This window comes from Enhydra lutris, unplaced genomic scaffold (genome assembly GCF_002288905.1).
Source record: "Enhydra lutris kenyoni isolate GAN:26980312 unplaced genomic scaffold, ASM228890v2 scaffoldscaffold17, whole genome shotgun sequence".
Lineage (NCBI taxonomy): Eukaryota > Metazoa > Chordata > Mammalia > Carnivora > Mustelidae > Enhydra > Enhydra lutris.
In genome coordinates, this window is record NW_019154101.1 from 13,113,989 (window position 1) to 13,127,854 (window position 13,866).

At 35.3% G+C, this 13,866-nt stretch overlaps 1 protein-coding gene across 3 annotated transcripts in view; it reads right to left on the minus strand.

Annotated features, from left to right (window-relative positions):
- Positions 1-879: 879 nt before the first annotated feature.
- Positions 880-13,866, minus strand: part of LOC111147694 (golgi associated PDZ and coiled-coil motif containing) — a 39,380-nt gene continuing 26,393 nt past the window's right edge. For all 3 annotated transcript variants that reach the window (XM_022503922.1, XM_022503921.1, XM_022503920.1), the window contains 4 exons: positions 11,877-11,972; positions 10,139-10,303; positions 7,323-7,503; positions 880-3,912 (listed from right to left, as the gene is read on the minus strand). In XM_022503922.1, coding sequence (XP_022359630.1) covers positions 3,782-3,912; positions 7,323-7,503; positions 10,139-10,303; positions 11,877-11,972 — 573 coding nt within the window. In that variant the 3' untranslated portion in view covers positions 880-3,781. The remainder of the gene's footprint in view (positions 3,913-7,322; positions 7,504-10,138; positions 10,304-11,876; positions 11,973-13,866) is intronic.

The window sequence follows — 13,866 nt, forward strand, 5'->3', positions numbered from 1 at the left end:
CCTATTTTGGAAACTTCTCAACTATATGGGCTCAGATGATAAAATGGAAGAATGTCCTCTTACATCCTCTTACATCTAATAGGGTGTTTTTTAATTTGCTTCAGTTATCCTCTTAGAGAACACGGATATCAAAATCTGTAACACAAAACTAACCCAAGGAGACTAGTCTGCTAAGTTCTAACAAAACACTGGCCCCACAGTTGCTCTGACAGCTCCTTCCAAACCACCATGTTTTGTTTTTTTGTTTTTTTTTTTAAAGATTTTTTTTTTTATTTATTTGACAGACAGATCACAAGTAGGCAGAGAGGCAGGCAGACAGAGACAGGAGGAGGAGGCAGGCTCCCTGCTGAGCAGAGAGCCCCATGCGGGACTCGATCCCAGGACCCTGAGATCATGACCTGAGCCGAAGGCAGAGGCTTTAACCACTGAGCCACCCAGGCGCCCCAACCACCATGTTTTTAACTGACCCAGAGTAAACAGTTCCTATGATCACACAGTTAATTCCTACCAAAAAAAAAAAAAAAATTGTTCAACTATAGTAACTAGGTTTCAGCCTTTTCGTGGACGTGATGGCCTGTTAGTACAACTAGATAGGGGCTACCAGAAATAAACAAAAATATTTAATGGGAAACTTAAAATGTTTATTTTTTTAAAAAATGAGATCAATACAGGGGCGCCCGGGTGGCTCAGTTGTTAAGTATCTGCCTTTGGCTCGGGTCATGATCCCAGGGTCCTGGGATCGAGTTCCGCATTGGGTTCCCTGCTCAGTGGGAGTCTGCTTCTCCCTCTCCCACTCCCCCCGCTTTTGTTCCCTCTCTCTCGCTCTTTCAAATAAATATAATCTTAAAAAAAAAAAGAAAGAAAATGAGCTCAATACCATTTTAATGTAGAAGATGCCATCTTTATTTACAGGCTAATAAAAAAATATTAAACTCAACTTAACTTGATATAATACATTTGTCATAAATCCTGTAGATTTGAGGCCAACCCTACGTGGAAGACTGAGTAAGTAGAACGGTGGAATACATAATAATATCAGATAATGTGTGACTTACACATGAATCAATGCATTTTGTTTCTTAACATGAAAACAAAGTCAAGTCCACTGTGTGGGGAGTAAAACCAGCACCAAGCACAAACCATGTTACCTTTTGACAGCTGCTGAGTTATAATTACCAAGGCTCACAACCTCTCATTTCTCTTAAACCTGTTTTAACAAGCCTCATACACCCAAATATTGTTGCTCCATCAGATTCCTAATAGATACTGTAGAAGAGAATGTTAGAGGCTAAAATGTAAATATACACCCATACACACAACCCTCACATTGTTGAACATTTTCCCTCAGCTCTTCCGTTCTGTATTTGCAGATTTTTCTTTTTCCTTTTTAACTGTGATGGCTTTGCAACAGTTCTCTCCCCTTTGCTATTTGGCTTTGGCCGAGAAACTTGAGTGTTAGGAATTTCTTCCCTATAAATGTGAAAATATAAAAACTGCTTTTCATTCCATCTGTAATCCTTAGCTCATCCCCTAGAGACCACTCTAAAATGAACTTTTAACTGGGTACTTTCTAAACACCTGCCAGGAAGCTCACAGTAGCGTCTGAGCAACGGAGTTCTCGTACAGACTTTCTTTGCAAACCAGGGTGAAGCAGGAATGAAAACGGAACTAACTTAGGCAATCTTAAACTACCTGGGAAATTTTTCCTTCTGCTCTTCAGCCCTTGAAAGGAGTTTATGTCATAACCATCCCATATGATCCATATTACACAGCGCCTCCAGAGAAATGCTAATTCAAGGCTCTTAAAGTACTCTTCATGGACTTTTAGATTGTTCTTGAAAATCAAAAAGTTCTAGCTTGTATCTCCTAAGGATTCTGTCTAGTAGATTAAGGATATTCTCTGAAAAAACAAAAACAAAAACTGCCATGGTCATTCCATCCCAGGCTGCGTTTTAAAAAAACAAGAACATGGTTTCAAGTCACAACAAAAATGTTTTCAGATACACTGCAATGGAAATTTTTTTGGCTAAATGAATAAACTGGCTCAACTCCAGCTTGCAGTTCTCATGTCATGCCTGGGGTATGTGTTTGGTGTAGGGGGAATGCATAAAAAGTTCTTTTTTCTTATAAGAGGCCTAGCCTGTCAGGAGCAAACAATAACATGGAGCTTGCTTATTTGGTTGTACAATTAAATACTAGCTTTTGCTGGGAGGCAACGTTACTCTAACAATGTATTTAATATCAGTAACAATATACACTATGAAGTGCATTTCTATTAAAAACTAACATGGTGATATACAGATGAACAGAACCACCCAAAACAAACCATAAATGAGCAACAGTTAAAACATAAAATTTATAAATAGCAAAACCACCAAAGAAAGTATATACATTGTACAGATTTACCTATGAACAAATATATAGTGCAATCTAGGATAAACAACAACAAAAAAGTGTTCTATATCACATAACATCTGAATATTAGACATGAAGATACTGGTAATACTCTAAAAGCCTTTGTAGGCTTGTCCCCCACTTAATATCCCCTTAAATGTATATCCTTTCTAAAAATCAGTGATATTGGCAAAACTATCACCTCTTTAAATGCAATGTTTTCACTTTACCCAGCAGGGTACAGTGGCCTGCAAAGCAGTAAGAGCAGGCTCCCTCCGGGGCTTAATCTCAGGATAAGATAATTAACAGATCTGTAGTTTGCGAATGAGAGCACTTTCATCAAGCAAACACTGAGATGAAAAGCCAACCCGAACAATTACTGTATCAAAACGTCCTCGGCTTTTTAAATAATTGGCAAATAAGTTACTTTGAGAGAAAACTGCTGTGTAGACACAATGTAATTTCACTGACAAATCTAAGTTTTTACTGCCAGGAGAATGTATTGTTAAGTACCAAGACTATCACAAGACAAACTTTATGAACAACTCAAAATGTATAAAACTGTTTTTTGTGGATCCCAGAAAAAAAAAAAAAAAACCATTGGAGTCCAAACATTAATAATGTAATGCTCCAATACCATGCACACAGATAACATAATTGAGGACAGATATTTTACACTCATCTGCATTTCTTTCAAAAACCAGGAAAGTACAACGCACAATAACTTTTGAGAAAGTATTTCTAGTGCAGCATTGATTGACAAAGGATTGCTTAAAGAAAACTATTTTGTACTGCATTGAATAAAGCTGAAAGGCAAACTCATTACAATAAATGATCATTAAGAACTGATTTAGGTATCAGGATGCACAATAAATTAAAAAACTAAAACCATTCTTTTAATTAAAAAAAAAAAAAGTCAAGCCTACATTTCTGCAATTCATTGAGTTAAGTTCTCTCTCCGAAATACCACACTTAACATTCTGGAATATATAATATGAATTCATTTATTCTCTTGTATTTAAAGGCTATTTCTTATAAAATTCTGGTTAGCGTGGTCCTTCTACTAAATGGAAAAGGAGCCAAATAAAACAGTAGTGCTTCATTTGGTACTTAAGAGCCTAGTAATATCCCTTTGGGAAACACATGCTTTGGTGCTTTACAATTTTAAGAAAATCAAAGTCGCTTCACATGCAATAGCTAATTATGGTATACCACAGAAAACCGGGAGTTTTATGCATTTAGAATTGTTCACATGAAGCCCTGAGGTACCCGACTGTCATTTAGGCTACAAGCCTCCCTTGATCTTGTATAGTCTTTGTCACCGTTTCCCTAGTGCCCCAAACTCAGAAGAGTCTGATCAACAATCTTGTCAGGAGATACAGTCAATTTAGTATGATTTTTTGTGATACAGACTGTGCAGATCGTCTAGTTTAGAAGCACTGTCTTCTACGGGAGTTTCACTTGAAGTTCCTAGGTCTCCATTTTCATGTCCATCAGCTACTGCCTTCTTATTAAACCCTGAAGGAAGGAGAAAAAAAAAGCAGATACTTTCTAGTCCAAAAAAAAAATCTTATAACTTTATTGAGCAAAGACAAAGGAATGCCCACTATAATTATTAATAGTAATAAGGCAAATAACGGGGCCCTAAATTAATCAAGTTGGTAATTTCTGACAAAGGGATTCTTCCTTCTTCTGACAGATAGCAAACATTGGATAGATTTTTTTATATTCTCTATTGGATCTATTAAAAAATTTTATGTAATTTCCTACCAGACTTTCCATGAAACTTTGAATACACACAATCATAAAATTCAGTTAAGTTCTACTTACATAAATATATAATAACCAACTATATGTTTCTTTTACATTTTGCTTTCAGATTATTTAACTGCAGTGCACTGAGGCAAAGACTAGCTTATTGCTAAAAATCAGAGTTGCTGGCAAGACAATGTCCAGATACAATCTAAAACAAATTTTGGTTAATCTAAAAAATAGACACTGGACTTGCAAATAAATTAGAGTTGATTATGTCATCTATTTAGTGAGCTATGAAGTATGGACACGTGCTCAACGGTAACCAATGGATACATTTTTTGTGGTTTGAGTCCATTAATAGTAACAAATCATAAAAGCATACATTGTGGTTATATGAGTCATATTTTAAGTGTTCTGTAATTTACACAGGTGACAGAGAAGTTTTTAGCCTCAGCTGCAAAAAAAAAAAAAAAAAAAAAAAGGAAGAAGCCTTCTAATCCAGACAGAAAATAGCAGAAAGGGTGAAGGACAATGAAATCATAGGGAAAGCAGCCCAAGAGTGTAAAGTTTTGACATATTGCCACAATAGTTGTGTTCAAGATGTATGGGGAGAACACAATTGCTACTGCTGTCTATGTGCAGATAATTAATAAAATCCAGGTTTACCACAAAAACATTAGTTCATCAGTTCACTATATAACTCTATGCCAGAAATTCTCATTTTTGGTTTTCAGGATGCCCTCACATTCTTCGTTAGTACTGTGGATTCCAAAGAGTTTTGTTCATGTGGTTCATTAATGTTGTGTGAGTTACTGATGTTTACCATATTAGTAATTAAAATTTCTGATAGCTAAAAAAAATTATGACTTATTTTCAATTTTGCAAATATCCTTAAAGTCTGGCTTTAGGGGCACCTGGGTGGCTCAGCTGGTTAGGCATCTGCCTTTGGCTCAGGTCATGGTCCCAGGGTCCTGGGATTGAGCCCTGCATCAGGCACCCTGCTTGGCAGGGAGCCTGCTTCTCCCTTTCCTGCTCCCCCTGCTTGTGCTCTCCCTCCCTCTGTGTCAAGTAAATAAACAAAATCTTTTAAAAAAATAAAGTCTGTTTTATCAAAGATAGCTGGTTTTTTTGGTTTTTTTGTTTTGTTTTGTTTTTTGCCTCTGCTCAATCTATTGAGTATACAATACAAGTATACAAAAAGCTCACCCTCATAAAGATACACAGTTGGAAGAGGGAAGAGTAGTTTTAATAGGGTTTGCAGCTGTCAATTTTCTTCTTTGATATTATACCAAAATTGCTCGCCACAGAATTGAGCGGTTGGTTCACACTGTTATATTAAAATCCACTTGTCTATATTGCCATTTGAATGACTCTTTTAGCCATGCAGGATTTTGTAACATCTTACACTGGTCATTTGAGTAATATTAGATCACTGAGATACATAGCAATTCCTAAAGTTGAGATGTTTCATTTTTACTATATCAAAAAAAAAAATCACATTTATTAACATCACCACCAATCTTATATAAGTTTAGTGTTGGAAAGCTATCAAGCTCATGGTGACTGATAAATGTCTTACAAAATTCTCATTGTCACTTGAAAGCTGAAATTCAGTCACTGGCAATAAACACTATCAGTTGTTTCCCTAAAGTGATGGACTCATCTTGTTCCTTTTATTTTTATTTTTTATTTATTTTTTTAAAGATTTTTATTTATTTGACAGAGATCACAAGTAGGCAGAGAGGCAGGCAGAGAGAGAGAAGGGGAAGCAGGCTCCTGCTGTGCACAGAGCCCAATGTAGGGCTCGATCCCAGGACCTGAAATCATGACCTGAGCCGAAGGCAGAGGCCCAACCCACTGAACCACCCACGTGCCCCATCTTGTTCCTTTTAAAGAGAATGGCTGCCAAAGAGTCTGAACAACCTAATTTGTCACTCATTCTTCAAGTCAGAATTGTCTTCCATGAAAAAAATGGCCAATTTAGCTAGCTACTTAACCACTTGAGTGCTTTTGAGACCAGCATCTTGGTTCAGCATGTAGACTCAGTGCTTTACGTATACTTCTCATCTCATAACACACAATACAAAAAAGACATGCATTCAAGGGTCAAGATTTAATAAAATGAACCGTTTTTACTATTTCATGAAACGGCATTTTATTCTTCTGCTTTCTTTTACTCTGAGAAGATGGCAAGAAAGAAACAATGATTACTTTAAGAGTAGCACCACTGCCTTGATTCATACTAAGGCAAACAGAAATTTACCCCCACAGCTTTTGCACCATCAGTGCAAATATCAACTCAGAAAAAAAACAAAAACAAAAAACAGAAATAAGATTTTAGCATTATTATGATCGGTTTTGCAGAGGGAGTTATTTATCTATTTGAGAGAGAGCATGCGCACATGAGTTGGGGGCGGGGGGAAGGGCAGAGGGAGAGGGAGAAGCAGACTCCTTGCTGAGCAGGGAGCCAGAATGAAGGGCTCAGTCCCAGGACACCGAGATCATGACCTGAGCTGAAGGCAGAGGCTTATTGGAATGAGCCACCCAGATGCCCCTATTATAAAGTTTTTATCTCATGAATTCCCTCGAAGGGTCTTCAGGGACCTCCAGAGATTCGCAGATCACAATTTAAGAACCACTGCTCTATGTAAAAGAAAGGGCTAGAATTTCTCTGAACAATATGTGTAAATAATAGCAAAGACTAAACCAAAAATCCTCAAGATCACATATCCTGATTCTCATAATAATAAGACAATGGTCTAATAACATATTCATATTAGTCTACAAATCATTGTATTATGAAAGAAGAATTTGCATTAACACAGCAAGATGACAGTAAGATGTGTATCTACTCTAAAAGGCATATATATCAGTCTTTATTTCAGAATCTAGAACACTGGAATTTTTATTTTTTTATTTTTCAAGGATCATTTGTAGTTCAGTAACTGGTAATACACTTATCTTAAAGTCCAAGATGAACCTAAGAAACTTCTATGTAAGTAACATTTTGGCACAGTGACCAGTATGCAATAAAACTATAAGCAAAGGAGAGCTTCAATTTGTTAATGATGATTTCCCATCATTAAAAGATCATTACTGAAGAAATCTAAAATTTTGTATTTTAAAAGTTTACTAATGATAAATACATTAATAACTTTTACAGTAATTTTTACCTTGCAACACTTTGATTTCCCCGCTTGTGTCTTTGCAACTAGCACCGGAATTACTCCCTCCCTCTAACTCATCAAGGTATAAACGGTAGCGATGTCCACTCTCATCTTCATACTCTACATTTTCATCATCAGAATCCACTTCAGGAGCCACATAAACTACTTCAAATTCAATCTCTCCTCTCTAAAGTTAAGAAAGAAAATGAGGAAATCAAGTTACTATAATTATACTCAGAAAATGGTTTCCAAATTCTTTGGGATGTGTAATAGGCATGAGAAGTAGTAAGACTTCAAATGTAGCTCCTTTCAAGATAACAAATAATGAAATTCTAGAATCTCAAAAGATAGAAAAACACACAAAGGCCATCACGTCCAGACCAACCCCATGAATCCAAATTTCCTTTTAATAATACAGCAGCTCTTTGTACCAGTCACAGTATTTTTGCTAACAGACCACTAAAAATGAATGCTTAACTACTCAACTTATAAAATTTTAGAACAAATGTTCAGTTTAGAAGTTATTCTGCCATTTTGGACTTGACATAGCAACTCCACCTAGTCATATTAAAGTTGCACTTAAGGGATCACACAAACTTTTCCTTGACTAATTCAAGAAACCTCTACACAATGATTTCTTGTTTCTTACTGAATAGGTCTTAAGCCTTTACTTAACTTTCACTGAGTAACATAATGTTAAAAGTAATTATTATAATAGTTATTTTATTTATTGTGCGAAACTATATCCTTAAATCCTCAGAATAACCCTACTACAGTACAGTCTCTTTTACATGAATGAGAAACCTGAATGAGCTCTGGAAAGAGCAGATAATTTTTCCAACATAATGAGCAAGTAAATCAGAAAAATAGAAATTTGACTCCAAAATCCTTGCTCTTTCTACTGGACTACATGTATCATATTTGGGGGCGCCTGGCTGGCTCAGTCAGAAAAGCACATGAAGCTTGATCTCAGGGTTGCAAGTACATGATGAGGACAGAGATTACTTAAATAAATAAATGTAGTATTTGTACTGCTATTCTTTTTTTTTTTTTTTTTTTAAGATTTATTTATTTTAGAGACAGAGAAAGTACAGGCAAGGGGAAGTACAGAGGGAGAGGGAGAGAGAGAATCTCAAGCAGACTCCCCGCTGAGTGCAGAGTCTGATGTGGGGTGGGATCTCACGACCCTGAGGATCATGACCTGAGCCAAAGCCAAGAGTCAGACTTTTAACTGACTGAGCCACCCAGGCGCCCCTGAACTGCTATTCTTTAAAAAAAACTTATATTCAAGTAAAAAGTTACAGATTATTTTATGTTTAAAAAACATTCCGGGGAGCCTGGGTGGTTCAGTGGGTTAAGCCTCTGGCTCAGCTCAGGTCATGATCTCAGGGTCCTGGGATCCAATTCCGCCTCAGGCTCTCTGCTCCGCGGGGAGCCTGCTTCCTCCTCTCTCTCTCTCTGCCTGCCTCTCTGCCAATTTGTGATCTCTGTCAAATAAATAAATAAAATCTTTTAAAAATATAAAAATAAAAACGTTCCAAGTCATTTAATAAGAGACTACAGTCACTACACACAAGTCTGGTATTTGCAACTCTGAAAATTATGGCCTGCCTTTGCTCCAAAGAAAGCATGCCATTTTTCACTGTCACTCGCTAAGTCAGTATCTTTGGTGCGCTGCTTTCCCGGATGTTTATGTTTCAAAATTTTAATACACGCTGAGCATTTCCTTAAAAGTTTGTGACTGCCTGTTTGTATTTCCTTTACCACAGCTGCCATTCATCTCACTCTTAATGCCACCGGATATGGCCAAGTTGGGTTGAGAAAACACCAACTGAAAGAGGTTACAGTTGCATTCTGAGATCTCTTAGCAGATAATGCTTACAAATACCACTTGGGGGAGAGAGATGGATTAATGCGGTAGTCTTCCATAAAGTGAATTAGGTCCGTGGGTGGCAGTCATGCAGATAGATTTTAGGCTTAATATGAGGAAGAACTTCCTAAAAATCAGCAATGTACAATAACAGAATGAACTACTTTATCAACAAGTCCCCCCTTTAATATAAATATTTAATTAGTGATATTGTAGAGATTTATACAATGTGTAGTTGAACCACATGAGCTATAAATGCACTTTCAACTTTGAGATTCAATTCTACATTGATGATCCAACAAACATCTCAATGTACTATTGAAATCTAATTTCTTCAACCTTCTTCTTGAAGGAAAAAAGGAAAATGAAACAAAAAAACTTGGTAACAAATAAGACTTGTGGGTATGAATCCCAACTCTAATTTATTTTCTCTGCAACCTTGACCAAATCATTTAATCCCTAAGAACATCAGTTTACTCATTTTAAATTTAAGAGTGTTGGGCTAAATGATTTCTAAGGACCCTTTCAGTTCTAACATTTATGTCTGTAAAACCAGTTGGCTTCTAGCATTACGTTTTCTATAATACCTTCTATTTGTAGTGTTTTAGTCATTAATGATGTTTTGCTTTCTAAGTACCAGGTCCTGTCCTGAGCACTTTATATGAATCAACATACTTAACCCTTACAGTTCTCTGATAAGGACACCGTAGCACAGCAGAGGACTTAAGTAACTTGCTTAAAGTTATACAGCTGTAGAAAAAGGCAAACAAAATCTTCTTCAGTAAATCTGGCTGAATGTCTTCTATAAAAGGCCCAAATCAAAGGGAACTAGTGTCTATATAAAAACACTTTACTACTTGAAAATCCTCAAGTACAGGAAGTATAAAATATTCAGTAAATTCGAGAAGAACCAATTGATAGATCCAATTTTAACTGCATAACAGGAACTTACCTGCTGGGAAAGAATGGTTACAGCTTCTTTATGCTTTGTGTCCCTTAGGTTAACTCCGTTAACAGCCAGAATAGCATCTCCCACGTGCAGTCCTCCACATCTATCAGCAGGTTGCCCTGGGTGGATCTCAGAAATGAGGATTGGAACACCATGTTCTTTCCCACCCTAACAAAAAAAAAAAAAAAAAAAAAAAAAAAAAAAAAAGAAAAAGAAAAAAGAAAAAAAGGTAGTCAATTAGTTTACTCTTTGTACAATCACAGACTATTCTACTAACAATAAAACATCTTAAAAATACATTTCAGTAAGCATCTATCCTGTATAAATACTGACTAAAATATTATTTGCCACTTAAGTAATGGTAAATATATTATTACTAGTATCAAAGTTATCTCTGAATAAAACGATAACATACATGTTTTCTAAACACATTCCAAATGTGTTTTCTAAAACACATTCCAAAGCCAAAAAAAAAACAAACAAACACCAAATGAAAAAACAACAGTCAGCTAAACTCTTTTAAACATAAATAAAAATATTTTACATATTAATAGTCCATAGCACTATTAGATTTTATCAAATCTAAATCACTATATGACTTAGCATTATTTTATGTACTATAAAAATCACTGAAAGAGTATAAGAAGAATCTGAATTTCAGAGATATTAAAACATGAAAAATATGCAACAAAGAATTGATGAAATGCAGTTATTTGGTACCTTTCACTTTTTAGCTTGTGTTATAATTATTTGTGTGTGTATTATTTGTGTATGCATATATATGCGTATTATTTGTGTGTATGTATATGAATATTGTTTATGTACGTATATATACATATTACTTGTGCGTATATATATATATATATATATAACATATATATATGTTATTATTTCTTCTAAAATTTATGCTCTTTAACGGCAGTGCATTCAAAAAGACAAGTAGGTATTCAATAAATACCTATTTATTAGTATAAAGTTGACAGAGGTTTATACCTGTCAAGGTATAAACTTGACAGGTTTATATCTGTCAAGGTATAAACTTGTACATAACTTGTATATAAACTTGACAGGTAAACTTCTTATGATAAAAAATATTTCTATATTAAGCAATACGAAAAAGCAAAAGAACTTGGGCAGTATCTAAGTATTACCAAATGAAAAAGAGGGTAACCCATCTTATTCATTCTTCTGGAAAAAAGCACTCTAAGGACAGCAAAAGGACTCCAAATATATGTACTTTATAACAGCTGATCTCAGAAATGCTGCCCAAGACAACTGTTTATAAAGGCACCAAATTTAGAAAGGAAGAATATTTGGACTCAACAGCCACTGAAATCTGACAACAAAGAAATGAGTCAAGAGAAAGATAACACATACTCTAGAGAAAAGAACAATATAATCTGGAGTCATTTAACATAGAAGAAAACAATCATGCCCATTCTCAAAGGGTATGAGGTAGAGGCAATCACAGTATATTGTATAAAACTATAATTGTATAAATTTTCATAATGAAAATGCTAAATTATGCTTAATAAAGTAATAATTTTACTGAGGTAATACTTAATAGTCATTAGGAAAATTTACCACAAAAAGTTTACACAAAAGTGGTGTTGCCCAGGGGAATAAATTTAGTTATTTAGAGAATATATCCAAAATACTTTGCTTCCCAAGGATGTCCAACACAGGAGCACAATTATCCTAGTTAACTACAGAAGAGGAGACTGGAAGCACTACTTCTTACTGTAATTGAAATGCCAAGGCCTTCATGATCTTCCTTAAGGAGAAGAACTTTTCTAATCGGACCAACACCCTGGCTTTTCTTTAAAGAGTCTTGATCCTTAATGGGAGAAAAAAAGAAGAAAAATTGAAAGGAAAATTAGTACTACTTAAATGATATATCAAACAGACTAAACCCAAGCTATATAACTCGCTTTTAGAAATCTTCATTAATTTCCTGGAATGGATACACAGTAAAGTGTTAAGAAAAAAATTAACAGATAAAATGGTAAAATGAAAATAGTAGTTCTGTTAATTTAGTGAAACAGATGGAAGATTTTCTCACGCTTTTGTTAGTTTCTTTGATATTGATTCATCTCCTTTTAAATTGTAGGACATTACAAAGGAAACTATTGCCAGGAATTAACTGATAAGCAAAATCTTCAAAAAATAAAAGTAGTAAGATGTTTATTTTTACTAGAAAATATCATAAAGATCTACATCATTTTAACTAATTTGCAGAATTAAAAAAACAAATTGCCAATTGAATCATTAATTACTTTTCATTCTGTTGAGCTCTGGAGTCTACCTCTAAAATAAAGGACTTTGCTCCATAAATTAACCTTTCTCTGGTACCTTTACTTTTTCCTTCTCTGCTAAGTTCCACCCCTGTCCAGCACATAAACAAATTCTAAGCCTCTTCCAGCTCTGAATACCAACCATGTGAAAACATAAAACAAAATAAAAACCTTTAATTATCTACTATCTTCTTTAGCTACCACCCTCCATCTTTCCTTAACCTTCACACAAAGTTAATCCCTATGATATCTACTTCCTTGCCTCCCACATTCATTATTTCAGTCACTGTAATTAGGGTTTTGTGCCCACCTGTTCTATTAAAACTGTCTTCTCTACAGTCACTGGCAACCAACCTGACTATATCCAATGTATAAATTTTAGTCACTATCCTACTTAAACATTGTGGAAAGTTGATACTGTTCACTAACCCCTTCGTGAAACCCTCTTTTCCTTGGTTTCTATTACATTACTTTACTAGATGGATTATATCTGACAGCTCCATTTCAGACTCCCTTCTTCGGTGATCCATGTCTTTCCCTCACTCCCTAGAAGTTTCTTTCCATCCCTGGCCTCCTATTCTTTTTATTTTCTATATACTTCCCTCAGTTATTTAATCAATTCCATGGTTTGATTATAACAGATAGATGATTTACCTAATATTTCTTCAACTCAGACTTCTCCTAAATTCCAGAGTCATATAGCCAACAGGATATATTTTGTTTGTCCCAATGGCACCTCAAATATTACATGTCGAAAACAAATCTCATATTTCTCCCCCAAATCTTCCTTTTCCTCTATTTGCTTTATCAGTGAATGCCATCATCTCACTCAACTGCCTGCACCAAAAACCTATATTCTTCCTTCTCATTTACCCACATAACCAAAAGCAGTTAATCACCAAGTCTTCTTGATTCTTTTTTTTTTTTTTTTTAAGTAGGCTCCACACCCAGTGTGGGGCTTGAATTCATGACCCTGAGATTGAGAGTCACATGCTCTATGACTGAGCCAATCAGGTGCCCCCAACTCTTCTTGATTCTAATTCTCTCAAAGCTACCCTTCCTCTCAAATATACTCCCCCTACATTCATCACTTTCTCCTCAGGTTACTACTGTGTCTTTCTCATGTAGGCCCTCTCCCAATATATTCTCTTCACTATGCCAAAGTAATGTGTCAAAATAATGTTAAATCTTGAGTCCACCATTTTATTAAAAATCCCATGATTATCAGGTAAAAGTTCATAATCCTTTAGGTAGCATGAAATACCTTTTGCCGTCTAGCCACTGCTTGGAATTTAATGGTCCCCAATGTCCCAGAGAAGACAATGGCATAAGTGCTTATTGTAATCCCCACTCTTCTCTCACCAACTTCATGTACATGTCAATTCTTCTCACAATAATCTTTACAGAGGCAACAAATACTTGAACTTGTTTAAGGCC